Source organism: Mustela putorius, unplaced genomic scaffold (genome assembly GCF_011764305.1).
Source record: "Mustela putorius furo isolate JIRA1106 unplaced genomic scaffold, ASM1176430v1.1 tig00003845_pilon_pilon_pilon, whole genome shotgun sequence".
Lineage (NCBI taxonomy): Eukaryota > Metazoa > Chordata > Mammalia > Carnivora > Mustelidae > Mustela > Mustela putorius.
In genome coordinates, this window is record NW_025421998.1 from 21,499,662 (window position 1) to 21,513,681 (window position 14,020).

At 37.5% G+C, this 14,020-nt stretch overlaps 1 protein-coding gene across 3 annotated transcripts in view; it reads right to left on the minus strand.

Moving 5' to 3' along the window:
- FAM185A (family with sequence similarity 185 member A) overlaps positions 1 to 14,020 on the minus strand; it is a 59,461-nt gene that overhangs the window by 26,963 nt on the left and 18,478 nt on the right. For all 3 annotated transcript variants that reach the window (XM_045089702.1, XM_045089703.1, XM_045089701.1), the window contains one exon: positions 5,953 to 5,994. In XM_045089702.1, coding sequence (XP_044945637.1) covers positions 5,953 to 5,994 — 42 coding nt within the window. The remainder of the gene's footprint in view (positions 1 to 5,952; positions 5,995 to 14,020) is intronic.

A 14,020-nucleotide genomic window follows, 5' to 3' on the forward strand; every position in this document is an offset into this window, starting at 1 on the left:
GGGGTCCTCTAAGCAAAGAGAGAGCCTACAAGTGGTAGATCAGAAAGGAACAGAGACCATATACAGTAACAGTCACCTTACAGGCAATACAATGGCACTAAATTCATATCTCTCAATAGTTACCCAGAATGTGAATGGGCTAAATGCCCCTGTCAAAAGACACAGGGTATCAGAATGGATAAAAAAACAAAACCCATCTATATGTTGCCTCCAAGAAACACATTTTAAGCCCGAAGACACCTCCAGATTTAAAGTGAGGGGGTGGAAAAGAATTTACCATGCTAATGGACATCAGAAGAAAGCAGGAGTGGCAATCCTTATATCAGATCAATTAGATTTTAAGCCAAAGACTATAATAAGAGATGAGGAAGGACACTATATCATACTCAAAGGGTCTGTCCAACAAGAAGATTTAACAATTTTAAATATCTATGCCCCCAATGTGGAAGCAGCCAACTATATAAACCAATTAATAACAAAATCAAAGAAACACATCAACAATAATACAATGATAGTAGGGGACTTTAACACTCCCCTCACTGAAATGGACAGGTCATCCAAGCAAAAGATCAGCAAGGAAATAAAGGCCTTAAATGACACACTGGACCAGATGGACATCACAGATATATTCAGAATATTTCATCCCAAAGCAACAGAATACACATTCTTCTCTAGTGCACATGGAACATTCTCCAGAATAGATCACATCCTCGGTCCTAAATCAGGACTCAACCGGTATCAAAAGATTGGGATCATTCCCTGCATATTTTCAGACCACAATGCTCTAAAGCTAGAACTCAACCACAAAAGGAAGTTTGGAAAGAACCCAAATACATGGAGACTAAACAGTATCCTTCTAAAGAATGAATGGGTCAACCGGGAAATTAAAGAAAAATTGAAAAAAATCATGGAAACAAATGATAATGAAAATACAACGGTTCAAAATCTGTGGGACACAACAAAGGCAGTCCTGAGAGGAAAATATATAGCGGTACAAGCCTTTCTCAAGAAACAAGAAAGGTCTCAGGTACACAACCTAACCCTACACCTAAAGGAGCTGGAGAAAGAACAAGAAAGAAACCCTAAGCCCAGCAGGAGAAGAGAAATCATAAAGATCAGAGCAGAAATCAATGAAATAGAAACCAAAAAAACAATAGAACAAATCAACGAAACTAGGAGCTGGATCTTTGAAAGAATTAATAAAATTGATAAACCCCTGGCCCGACTTATCAAAAAGAAAAGAGAAAGGACCCAAATAAATAAAATCATGAATGAAAGAGGAGAGATCACAACTAAGACCAAAGAAATACAAACTATTATAAGAACATACTATGAGCAACTCTACGGCAATAAATTTGACAATCTGGAAGAAATGGATGCATTCCTAGAAACATATAAACTACCACAACTGAACCAGGAGGAAATAGAAAGCCTGAACAGACCCATAACCAGTAAGGAGATTGAAACAGTCATTAAAAATCTCCAAACAAACAAAAGCCCAGGGCCAGACGGCTTCCCGGGGGAATTCTACCAAACATTTAAAGAAGAAATAATTCCTATTCTCCTGAAACTGTTCCAAAAAATAGAAATGGAAGGAAAACTTCCAAACTCATTTTATGAGGCCAGCATCACCTTGATCCCAAAACCAGACAAGGATCCCACCAAAAAAGAGAGCTATAGACCGATATCCTTGATGAACACAGATGCGAAAATACTCAAACAAAATACTAGCCAATAGGATTCAACAGTACATTAAAAAGATTATTCACCACGACCAAGTGGGATTTATTCCAGGGCTGCAAGGTTGGTTCAACATCCGCAAATCAGTCAATGTGATACAACACATCAATAAAAGAAAGAACAAGAACCATATGATACTCTCAATAGATGCTGAAAAAGCATTTGACAAAGTACAACATCCCTTCCTGATCAAAACTCTTCAAAGTGTAGGGATAGAGGGCACATACCTCAATATCATCAAAGCCATCTATGAAAAACCCACCGCAAATATCATTCTCAATGGAGAAAAACTGAAAGCTTTTCCGCTAAGGTCAGGAACACGGCAGGGATGTCCATTATCACCACTGCTATTCAACATCGTACTAGAGGTCCTAGCCTCAGCAATCAGACAACAAAGGAAATTAAAGGCATCCAAATCGGCAAAGAAGAAGTCAAATTATCACTCTTCGCAGATGATATGATACTATATGTGGAAAACCCAAAAGACTCCACTCCAAAACTGCTAGAACTTATACAGGAATTCAGTAAAGTGTCAGGATATAAAATCAATGCACAGAAATCAGTTGCATTTCTCTACACCAACAGCAAGACAGAAGAAAGAGATATTAAGGAGTCAATCCCATTTACAATTGCATCCAAAACCATAAGATACCTAGGAATAAACCTAACCAAAGAGACACAGAATCTATACTCAGAAAACTATAAAGTACTCATGAAAGAAATTGAGGAAGACACAAAGAAATGGAAAAATGTTCCATGCTCCTGGATTGGAAGAATAAATATTGTGAAAATGTCTATGCTACCTAAAGCAATCTACACATTTAATGCAATTCCTATCAGAGTACCATCCATCTTTTTCAAAGAAATGGAACAAATAATTCTAAAATTTATATGGAACCAGAAAAGACCTCGAATAGCCAAAGGGATATTGAAAAAGAAAGCCAACGTTGGTGGCATCACAATTCCGGACTTCAAGCTCTATTACAAAGCTGTCATCATCAAGACAACATGGTACTGGCACAAAAACAGACACATAGATCAATGGAACAGAATAGAGAGCCCAGAAATAGACCCTCAAATCTATGGTCAACTAATCTTCGACAAAGCAGGAAAGAATGTCCAATGGAAAAAAGACAGCCTTTTCAATAAATGGTGCTGGGAAAATTGGACAGCCACATGCAGAAAAATGAAATTGGACCATTTCCTTACACCACACACAAAAATAGACTCAAAATGGATGAAGGACCTCAATGTACGAAAGGAATCCATCAAAATCCTTGAGGAGAACACGGGCAGCAACCTCTTCGACCTCTGCCGCAGCAATATCTTCCTAGGAACAACGCAAAAGGCAAGGGAAGCAAGGGAAAAAATGAACTACTGGGATTTCATCAAGATCAAAAGCTTTTGCACAGCAAAGGAAACAGTTAACAAAATCAAAAGACAACTGACAGAATGGGAGAAGATATTTGCAAACGACATATCAGATAAAGGACTAGTGTCCAGAATCTATAAAGAACTTAGCAAACTCAACACCCAAAGAACAAATAATCCAATCAAGAAATGGGCAGAAGACATGAACAGACATTTCTGCAAAGAAGACATCCAGATGGCGAACAGACACATGAAAAAGTGCTCCATATCACTCGGCATCAGGGAAATACAAATCAAAACCACAATGAGATATCACCTCACACCAGTCAGAATGGCTAAAATCAACAAGTCAGGAAATGACAGATGCTGGCGAGGATTCGGAGAAAGGGGAACCCTCCTACACTGTTGGTGGGAATGCAGGCTGGTGCAGCCACTCTGGAAAACAGCATGGAGGTTCCTCAAAATGTTGAAAATAGAACTGCCCTATGACCCAGCAATTGCACTATTGGGTATTTACCCTAAAGATACAAATGTAGTGATCCAAAGGGACACATGCACCCGAATGTTTATAGCAGCAATGTCCACAATAGCCAAACTATGGAAAGAACCTAGATGTCCATCAACAGATGAATGGATCAAGAAGATGTGGTATATATACACAATGGAATACTATGCAGCCATCAAAAGAAATGAAATCTTGCCATTTGCAACAACATGGATGGAACTAGAGCGTATCATGCTTAGCGAAATAAGTCAAGCAGAGAAAGACAACTATCATATGATCTCCCTGATATGAGGAAGTGGTGATGCAACATGGAGGCTTAAGTGGGGGTAGAAGAAGAATAAATGAAAAACAAGATGGGATTGGGAGGGAGACAAACCATAAGTGACTCTTAATCTCACAAAACAAACTGAGGGTTGCCGGGGGGGGGAGGGGGTTTGGGAGAAGGGGGTGGGATTATGGACATTGGGGAGGGTATGTGCTTTGGTGAGTGCTGTGAAGTGTGTAAACCTGGTGATTCACAGACCTGTACCCCTGGGGATAAAAATATATGTTTATAAAAAATAAAAAATTAAAAAAAAAAAAAAAGAAATGAAAAGAAAAAGAAGAAAAAAAAGAAAAAAAAAAAAAAAAGAATAACACTAGCATTATATCATATTATAAGTATTCCTCAGATTCCTATCTGCCTAATGGGCCTTTTGGTGGTAGTTCAATTCCCTATGCCTCCCAATTTGCAATATTCTCCTCCTTTTCCTCCCTTGCCTTATTGCTGCAAACTTTGCCCATGTCTAGCATTTTCCTTTTTCAGCTAGTTCAGCACCCCCCCAGTATACTTTTTGTTCACACTAGAAATTTCCCTTACCATCTCTAGATGTGTCCTCTGATGAAATGGCCTGAAGAGTCAACAATAAATCTTGCTTTCTGACCAGAAAAGCTAAATCCTTCTGCCATGTATTAGTTAAGATGATTTATAACTATCACTTAAGAAGCCGTTATTTTCAACTTAATCACTCACTGAACAATAAAGTTTCAATATCTTGAAAATTCTTAAAAAGATATGTACTTTAAGCCAGAAAATTCAAGTGTGATAGTGGAAACGACTATTAAAGATGTTCACTCTTTCAATCAGTACAAAGGAAAGATAAATGTAAAATGTCAAAAAGGACAAAACCCAGAGGCCCTGGGCATTCGTACTGGCCATAAGCCACAGCTTCCCCACAAAGGTCTTAGTTTCCCATCCCTACACTCAACCCTCTAAGGTCTAAAAACAACCAGCACTCTTGAGGGTGCGCCTTTGCCTAATAGGTAAGCAGGTGCTACTTGGGACAGAGAAAATCTCTATTTAAACTATCTGGAAATCTTGGGGTGCTTGGGTGGCTCAGTGGGTTAAAGCCTCTGCCTTCGGCTCAGGTCATGATCTCGGGGTCCTGGGATTGAGCCCCACATCAGGCTCTCTGCTTGGTGGGGAGCCTGCTTCCCCCCCTCTCTCTGTCTGCCTCTCTGCCTACTTGTGATCTCTGCCTGTCAAATAAATAAATAAATAAAGTCTTTTTAAAAAGTAAATAAATAAATAAATAAACAAACAAATAAACTATCTGGAAATCCGAACTTTTTCTTCCACAGGCACATGTAGTCATGAGGTCTAAGGTGCCATTAGCCACTATTAGTCCTGGCTTAGGATTAGAACAATAATAAAAATGACTATCATTTATAGAATTCTTACCATATATCAGACACTGTGCTAAAATATTTTATATATATGATCTCACTTCTTACAGTAACCCTGTATGATAGCTACTTAACTATTATTTATATTTCTTTTAGATATAGAAATTGAAGCACAGAGAAATCAGGTAATAATTAGCCCATGTATAGAAAGTGGTGAAATCAGAATTCTAACTTTATTCTTACTGACACCAAATCTATAATTATAAATTATTTATAAGAGGATGAGTCAATGAATTTCCAGAAATAATTTGGGTCTGCCTATATTTGAATAGTATATCAGGATCCTATCAGGTTCATCAGCAAACTCAGATTTTATTTACCCTAATAAAATATCACAAATATAGCTATTTTTTATTTTTTATTTTATTTTTTTTTTTAAGATTTTTATTTATTTATTTGACAGACAGATCACAAGTAGGCAGAGAGGCAGAGAGGAGGAAGCAGGCTCCCCACTGTGCAGAGAGCCCGATGCGGGACTCGATCCCAGGACCCTGGGATCATGACCTGAGCCGAAGGCAGAGGCTTTAACCCAATAAGCCACCCAGGTGCCCCCACAAATATAGCTATTTTTTAAAAGAGCAAAATTTACCAACCAGCAGGTTAGTACATACCTATTGTGATATTACCCATCTTGCTTTGTAATGTTATATTACCTGTAAAAGAAAAAAAAAGATAATTTTATATATTAGGTATAATCTAGAAAGAAACTAATATAGTATTCTAAAACATGGTCAGACATCCATAATATTATTTAATAAGATTGTTATTGTTGTAGGCAAATTTTCTCAGTATTAAAAATCTAGTAAGAGATTTAGCTGCAACTCTGAAATAACTAGCTTTAGTCATCTATACAAACTCTCTTCCTCTATTCCACCTTAAGCTTCTTTAGCATAACTACAAAACAAACCACCATACTTTTTTGGAAACACACACACAAAAATAATGATACTTCTATAAACCATAAATAAAAAGTTACTTAAATGTACTCAGTATGTATTTTCAAGATAAACTTCACTATATTTAGCAGATCACTCAAAACCAAGTTTTGAGCCAACTAACACTAAAATAACCTAGGGAAAAAAATTACTACTGTTATTTTTCAGGTCACTCTGCTATGTCTATTAAACTAGTTTCTATGCCAAGAGTTACAGAGTTTGGGGCAGGAATAATGAACACACTGAAATATGACTAGTAAAGAAAGAGGCTTCACAGGTTCTTGTCTTTTGATGAAAATACATTTTCCAGGGCAAGTATAGGATATTGCAACCATTCTTCTCAGCCCCCTTTCCTCTAATACCAAAATTAGTAAGATTTTTCTTCATATGTGTGTTTGTAGAATTACTCCCAGACCCACACTACTTATGTTTACTGCACTGAAAATATAAGCAACATTACTCTTCTACCATCATTCCAAAACTACATTAAAAAGTAAAGGAATAGCTTTTTATCTCAGAAATAATCTAGGGTAAATGGACTCATTTACTTTTTTTCTTGCATCCTCTAAATACTGCCATGTATCAGTACCTGAGAAAAAGCAAACAAAACTCTTGATTCATTTGTCCAATAGTCAGACATACTTTAATTGCAAAAATCTCTCTAAAAGTGTTATATTCCATCATACTTCATGTAAGGATATGAACAAGGGGTACATTTGTGTAGGAATAAAACTTACTTTGTATGGAGAAATTAAGCTCCTAAAATTATTTTCAGGTCTCCATAAGTACAAGGTTGTAAAGATTCTTTTAAATGTGTTATGTACATATTATTTCATTGGTTTTAGATACTCTCTTCAAATTTTCAAATCCAGGAAATGCAGATTCACCACCACATGTGATTAGTGGCCAAAGATCACACAGCTTCTAAGATGACTTTCAGTGATCCCTGCCTCTTGGTATTCATGCCCTTGTATAATCTCCTCCCCTCATGGATAGGCTGTACCTAATAATTTGCTTTTAACACAGAGAATAAGGTGAAAGTAATGGGAAGTTGCTTCCAAGATTAGGTTATAAAAAAATCTGGGGGCACCTGGGTGACTCAGTGGGTTAAAGCCCTTGCCTTCAGCTCGGGTCTCAGGGTCCTGGGATCGAGCCCCACATCGGGCTCTCTGCTCAGCAGGGAGCCTGCTTCCTTCCCCCTCTCTCTGCCTGCCTCTCTGCTTACTTGTGATCTCTCTGCCAAATAAATAAACAAACAAACAAACAAATAAATAAAAAGATCTGTTTCAGGGCACCTGGGTGGCTCAGTGGGTTAAAGCCTCCGCCTTCAGCTCAGGTCATGATCTCAGGGTCCTGGGATCAAGCCCCACATCAGGCTCTCGCTCAGTGGGAAGCCTCCTTCCTTTTCTCTCTCTTTGCCTGCCTCTCTGCCTACTTGTGATCTCTGTCAAATAAATAAAATCTTAAAAAAAAAAAAAGATCTGGTTTCTTTTTTGCTAGCCCTCTTTTGCTCTGAGGAAGGCAGCTAGCCATGTTGTCAAGTGCCCTGTGAAAGAAGCCCACTATGGAGGAACTAAAAAAGGCCTGCCGCCAAAAGGTTCTGACCTGAATTCTGCCAACAATCACATGAATGAGCTAGGAAGCAGACTGTCTTTTGGTGGAACCTTCAAATGGACCCCCATAACCTTGGGTGATACATTCATAACAACCTTATAAGAGGTCTTAAGGCAGAAGAACCAGTTAAGCCACACCAAGATTCCTGATGCATTCAAAGTAAGAGTCAATAAATGTTTGTTGCTTTTAGGTGCTAAGCTCTGAGATAATTTGTTATACAGGAAGAGGTAACTAGTATACATGTTGAAAGGTGAAAGTGGGGTGCTGCCATAATAAATACTTAAAAATGTAGGTGTAGCTTTGGAACTTGGTAGTGGGCAGAGGTTGGAAAGATTTTGAGAAACATGGTAAAGAAAGCCTAGATTGCCTTGAACAGACTGTTAGCAGAAAGCTGGACTTTGAGTATTCTTCCTACAAGGGTTCAAAAGGAAGTGAGAAAAATGTTTTTGGAAATTAGAGAAAGGAGAATTCTTGTTAAGAAGTTGGAGAAACTTAACACCATTATCTTCAGTAATGTGGAAACTAGGAAATGTAGCTTAATGAACAGTGATTTAACTAAGATACCCAAGGAAGGTTAAAGTGTTATAAGTGCTACCTTTTTTTTTTTTTTTTTTTTGGCCACTTACTATAAAATGTAAGGGAAGAAAGATAAACTAATCTAAAGAAAGGAGTGTTAATCAAACAAACAAAAACAGGACACATATGGTTTTGAAAATTCTAAGCCTCTCAAGAAGGCAAAAGATGTTAAAGTTAGAAATAGCTTTCCAACAAAGTTTGAATCCAGGGCACTGGCAAGTACACGGTCTAAAAACGAAGCTGAGGGGTGGACAGCAAAACCTCCTCTTAAGACACCAGAAAGATCAAGAGTGGTACTTCACAATACTAATCAATTATACAAAAAGTCCTTTACAGAGATTAGAGGTGTATTATAAAGATCTCAATCAAACAACAGACACCATAGAAAGCTTGAGTACATTTTACCTCAGTTTCTCTGCAGAAGTGCATTTTTTAAAAAAAAGATTTTATTTGTATTTGACAGAGAGAGAGGGATCACAAGTAGGCAGAAAGGCAGGCAGAGAGAGTAGAGGGAAGCAGGTTCCCCGCTGAGCAGAGAGCCCAATGTGGGGCTCAATCCCAGGACCCTGGGATCATGACCTGAGCTGAAGGCAGAGGCTTTAACCCATTGAGCCACCCAGGCGCCCCAGAAGTGCACTTTTGAAAGAGATTCTTAGATGTGGCTTTTATTTTATGGAATAAACCCCACATGATTCAGAGGAGGCTGACAAAATTTTTGAGAGAATAACAACAGCAAACTCACTGCTAAACTGAACTGAAAGGAAGAGTGACAATAGAAAGTAAAAAGAGACCACTGGATCTCCAAAATTCTACTGTCAGGAAGCAGACTGAGAAAACCACTCAGATTCAAACATGTGATATATTTCATGAAAAAGGAAGGATGACTCAAAGGGAGGAACAAAAGCTCAGAGGGCAAAGCCTGAAACCCTACAGAATTATTTCCAGGTCTTTTATGATATATATATATATATATATCATTTATATATATATTTATATATATCATTTATATATATATATATATATATATATATATATATATAAATAATTGAGTAAACTCTAATGTTTGCCCACCCAAATTTCAAAATCACTATGTACCAGTGATGCCTTTCTGCCTTTCATTTTCCCAATTTTGAACAGGAAAGCCTATAGCAATTATCCTATACCTGTCCCATCAGTGTGTGTTGGGTGTGTAGGTAGTGTGCATGGGGGTGGGGAGGGCAAGGGAACTTGTCTCTTTAGGTCACAGGTCTTCAGATTCAGAGAAACTGTTCTTGAGGAGTTACACTTAAGCAACTATACTTGAGGAGCCTCATACACCTTGATCTGATTTTGATAAAGAGATTCTGGACTCTGATGTGGTGCATAATTAGATTAAACTTTTATGAAATGTGGAAGGAAGGGAGTGTATTCTGCATGTGGGAGAGACATGAATCATTTGGGGGAGGGGCCAGAATACAGCCTGGCCATCCAAAGTCTTATAGGATATCTGGGGAGATACACACATGGAAAGCTAAAAATTAGTATTTATAAATAATTGTAAGTGAAACTCATAAGCGAACAATATGTAGTAGGTCCCATAGCCATTCAGCAGAGACTAAACTGACCTGATATGGACAAGGAGAATAGTCATAGTGGAGATATCACCAGAGCTGAGATTTGAAACATGAATAAAATTTAAATACATTGAAGGGAAAGGATTTTCTGCAAAAAAGAATTATATAAACAAAGGTAAACAGGCAGACCTACACATTCTGTGTTCAAATCATTCAAATCAGTTAAGCTGAAACCATTAGGCAAGTCTGTGAGGATGGGGATCATGTCTTTCTTATTTAGCATTATATCCTGAAAGCACAGTACAGTACCCAGTTCAGAGTCAACATTATTATATTTTAAATGATTATTTTATTGATTTGATTTTTAAATATTCACATTTAGTTAGGAAAAACAAGTGAAGAGAAACCTGTAGAAGAACCATGAGGTACTAGTCTATTGACTTTATTCTAAATTGAGTCAGTGAAAAATTATAACATGGATAACAACAAGAAAACCATGTTTTAGATAGATTAATCTAGTGTAAGACAGTGAGGACTTCCACTCAGAATTCTCTTTGTTGCTTCCACCTCCTGAACACTTCAAAAATGATTTTTGTGATGTTTTAACTATGAATAAAGAATTATGACAGTTAGTCACTTAGCTAGTGAGTCCAGTCACCCACTCAGCAAGGCAAAAGCTTTATTACCTTACACTAGTCTCAAAGAACAAGTTATGGTTCTTATATCCATGGAAGAAGCTTCAGAAGGAGGACTAGTTCATATTATAACAGCACCTAGAGTTTCAGACTACATCTCTCTTGAATGTTAAGAATTCTATGTAGTAAAAGCATAGTGGAACAAGAAAAACTATGAAAATAAGGAACACTGGGGTGCCTGGGGGGGCTCAGTCGGTTAAGCGGCTGCCTTTGGCTCAGGTCATGATCTCAGGGTCTGGGATCAAGCCCCATGTCAGGCTCCCTGCTCAGTGGAGAGCCTGCTTCTCCCTCTCCCTCTGCCTGCTGCTCTGTCTTCTTGTGCTCTCTCTAAACAAATAAGTAAAATCTTTAGAAAAAAAAATAAGGAACACCCACAAATATAAAGAATGTTTCAAAATGTTTTTATCAATGCTAAAGAACTTCTAAAGCAATAAACAAAACATGTATTTTCAACACAAATCAAAATATTTAGAAAACTCTACCCTAAATAGAAATATTCCAAAGTTGTTAGAGTATACAAAATGGACCTCTTACTTCAAATACTTTGTGGAATAAGGCAGAATATGCCCAAGAAAAGAAAGAAGCAAAAGAACAATAAAACAGGATGAAATCCTAGAGGATACCCCAACGGGTGGAAAAAGGAGGAACTCATGGAAGTTTAAGATCAATTATAAAATATGAAAAAGACTGCCAGTGCCCACTAATATTTATGTGCTTTTCTCCTGCCTTAGAATACTGCTAAATTCTCAATCTCAGCCTCTTAGAGTTTGATAACATCATTTAAAATGCTAAGGTGGCTAAGGACACCTGGGTGGAGCAATTGGTTGGGCATCCAACTCTTGCTTTCGTCTTAGATGGTGATCTCAGGGTTGTGAGATCAACCCTACCTCAGGCTCTGTGCCCACTGGGGAATCTGCCTGAGACTCTCTTTCCCTCTCCCTCTGCTCCTTGCCCCCTACCCTGTGTGCACACATGTGCTCTCTCTCTCTCCTGATTAAACAAACAAATATAAAATAAAATAAAATATTCTGGCTAAAAATACATGGCAGAATCAGCTTAGTTTTTGAAATTTTTCCTATCAACCTATGATCTCTCTTCCTCTGGTAGAAGCTTAGAAGTCACACAATGAAGATGGCAGCATCACCTTTATGGAGAGAGCTAAGTCCATCTAAGGAGCTAAGTCCAAATATTGCATTATCACATGTCTAAATCCTGAAAAAAAAAATTTATGCTGTCTGTATCACAAAGTAAGCAGTAATTCCTTTCTAGTTATTTACATAAAAAAGTTTTAAGTGTCCAGAGTCAACATTATCATATGTCAAAATGATAATCAAACTGAAACTTTACAACAGACTTAACAATATACCTTAGAATTTGAACAAAGCATTTTCATGAACTTCATGAAAAGTTCTATTTAATCTAATAAAATCTTTTCTTTTGAAATTTTTACATTATTTTTGACTTTTGCACAAATTCACCAGTGACTACATGTCATTTCTTAAAGCAACATGGGACATTATTTATAAAATTCTGATATCAAAGTCATCAACTATGCTTATACAGCTAATGGAACTTTTATTTCTGAGAGTTTCTAAAATTCAAAGTAGTTAAGCACAGAGAAAATGAGAGAACTAACACTCAGCAAATTATTTATCAATGTATAATCTTGACCTTAAAATAAGACCCTAAGTTACACGGGGAATCTAAATATTTAAAGTATACTTTTATTAATAAAGCACTTATTCCAAATAATAACATAAGTTAAATATAAAATGCTAAAACAATGGTCATGAGTATGCCTATAGATTAAAAACTCATTAATTGTTTACATTATGTTATAGGAGTTCCACCAAGGTGGCAGAGGAGTGGGGGACTCCTTTTCAACTGGTCCCCTGAATTTAGCTAGAAATCTACCAAGCCACTCTGAGCACCCATGAAATCAGCCTAAGATATAAGATTATACATGTCTAGATCTGTATGGGGACATGGAATCAACAGTCCATAGGTGCACCTGCTTTCAAACCACCCACCCACCAACACCAAAACCCCCAAACTCATATACTCAGTAAATCTAACAAAAAAGACAGGTATTGCCATCACATTTATGGTTAAAAAGAAAATGGCTTTTTACAACATCTGTATGTTAGGTTAAAAAAAATCTACTTGAAAAAAAAAAAAAATCAGCTTAAGCCTTGCTTAAGGAAAAGGAAGCCAAACTAAATAAATCCTGGACTGGGAGGTCTTAGAATACATATATTTCCCAAATCTGTTTTCTCTAAGTCAAATATTTATAGGTAGTGACACATTTCCCCATAAAACAAGTTTCAAGATTCCCAAGCCAGCTTGTTTAAATACAGCCAAAATATGATTTACGTTAGATGACCATCACCATTTAGAACAAAGAATTCACTGCAATATATATTCAGAGTTCCAGCTTGGGATGATCCCTGGAAGACATCTCTCCCTACTGAAATTCTTATAGCTAGAACATAGGGACTTCCCTTCATTAGCCATGACTCTGATCTTCCCACCTACAAGACTGTAGGGCTAGAACACTACCTGTTTGTCTGTACCCATCCCACCTCCAAACTCCAGTAGCATGTTCATACAATGACAAGGACATCATCAAGGATAGAAATAGGGGTGGTTACTTTTGAGGCAAGAAACTTAGGCTTGGCTGAAGGGTTATTGAAAAGTAGGCAGTCACTGACATGACTAAGAAATGAGGAGGGTTTCTTTCTTATCTAACCTCTCTTTTACAAACTTACTACCACTGAAAAATCCAAGTGGAGTGTGGGCCAAGGTCCAGATGGGGAAAGCAGGGTTGAACAAGAAGGAAGATTTTCAACAGTGGCAACAGGATCAAATTTTCCCTTCCCTTACTTCTTCTCATTGCTGTACCAGTGTTACAAATAATGAAGACCACAAGTTCTTTAAGGATAGGGATCATCTCCTGCCCAACTATGTATTCTCAGTGTCCAAAAATCTGGCACACAGTCAATATATGTGTTGAATGAATCAATAAATGTAACTGCAGTGAATGCTGTAATTCATCACCTAGAATTCCTCATACCTGAGGGCTTATTTTCCTAGCTGAAGGGAGTACTACTGGCAGACAGCCCTCAGCTGTCAGCCCTCTTAGGGAATTGCTTCAGCTAAAAAGAGTCATTTTGGCCTAAGACCATACCCCTTCCTGGGGCATCTTACATCTAATGGTTGGGGATATAAAGGTCCAGTTTTCCTCACCTCGACTTGAAACAATTCTGAGGATGATCCCAGCTTTAGAGCTCTCCCCTTGGATTCACT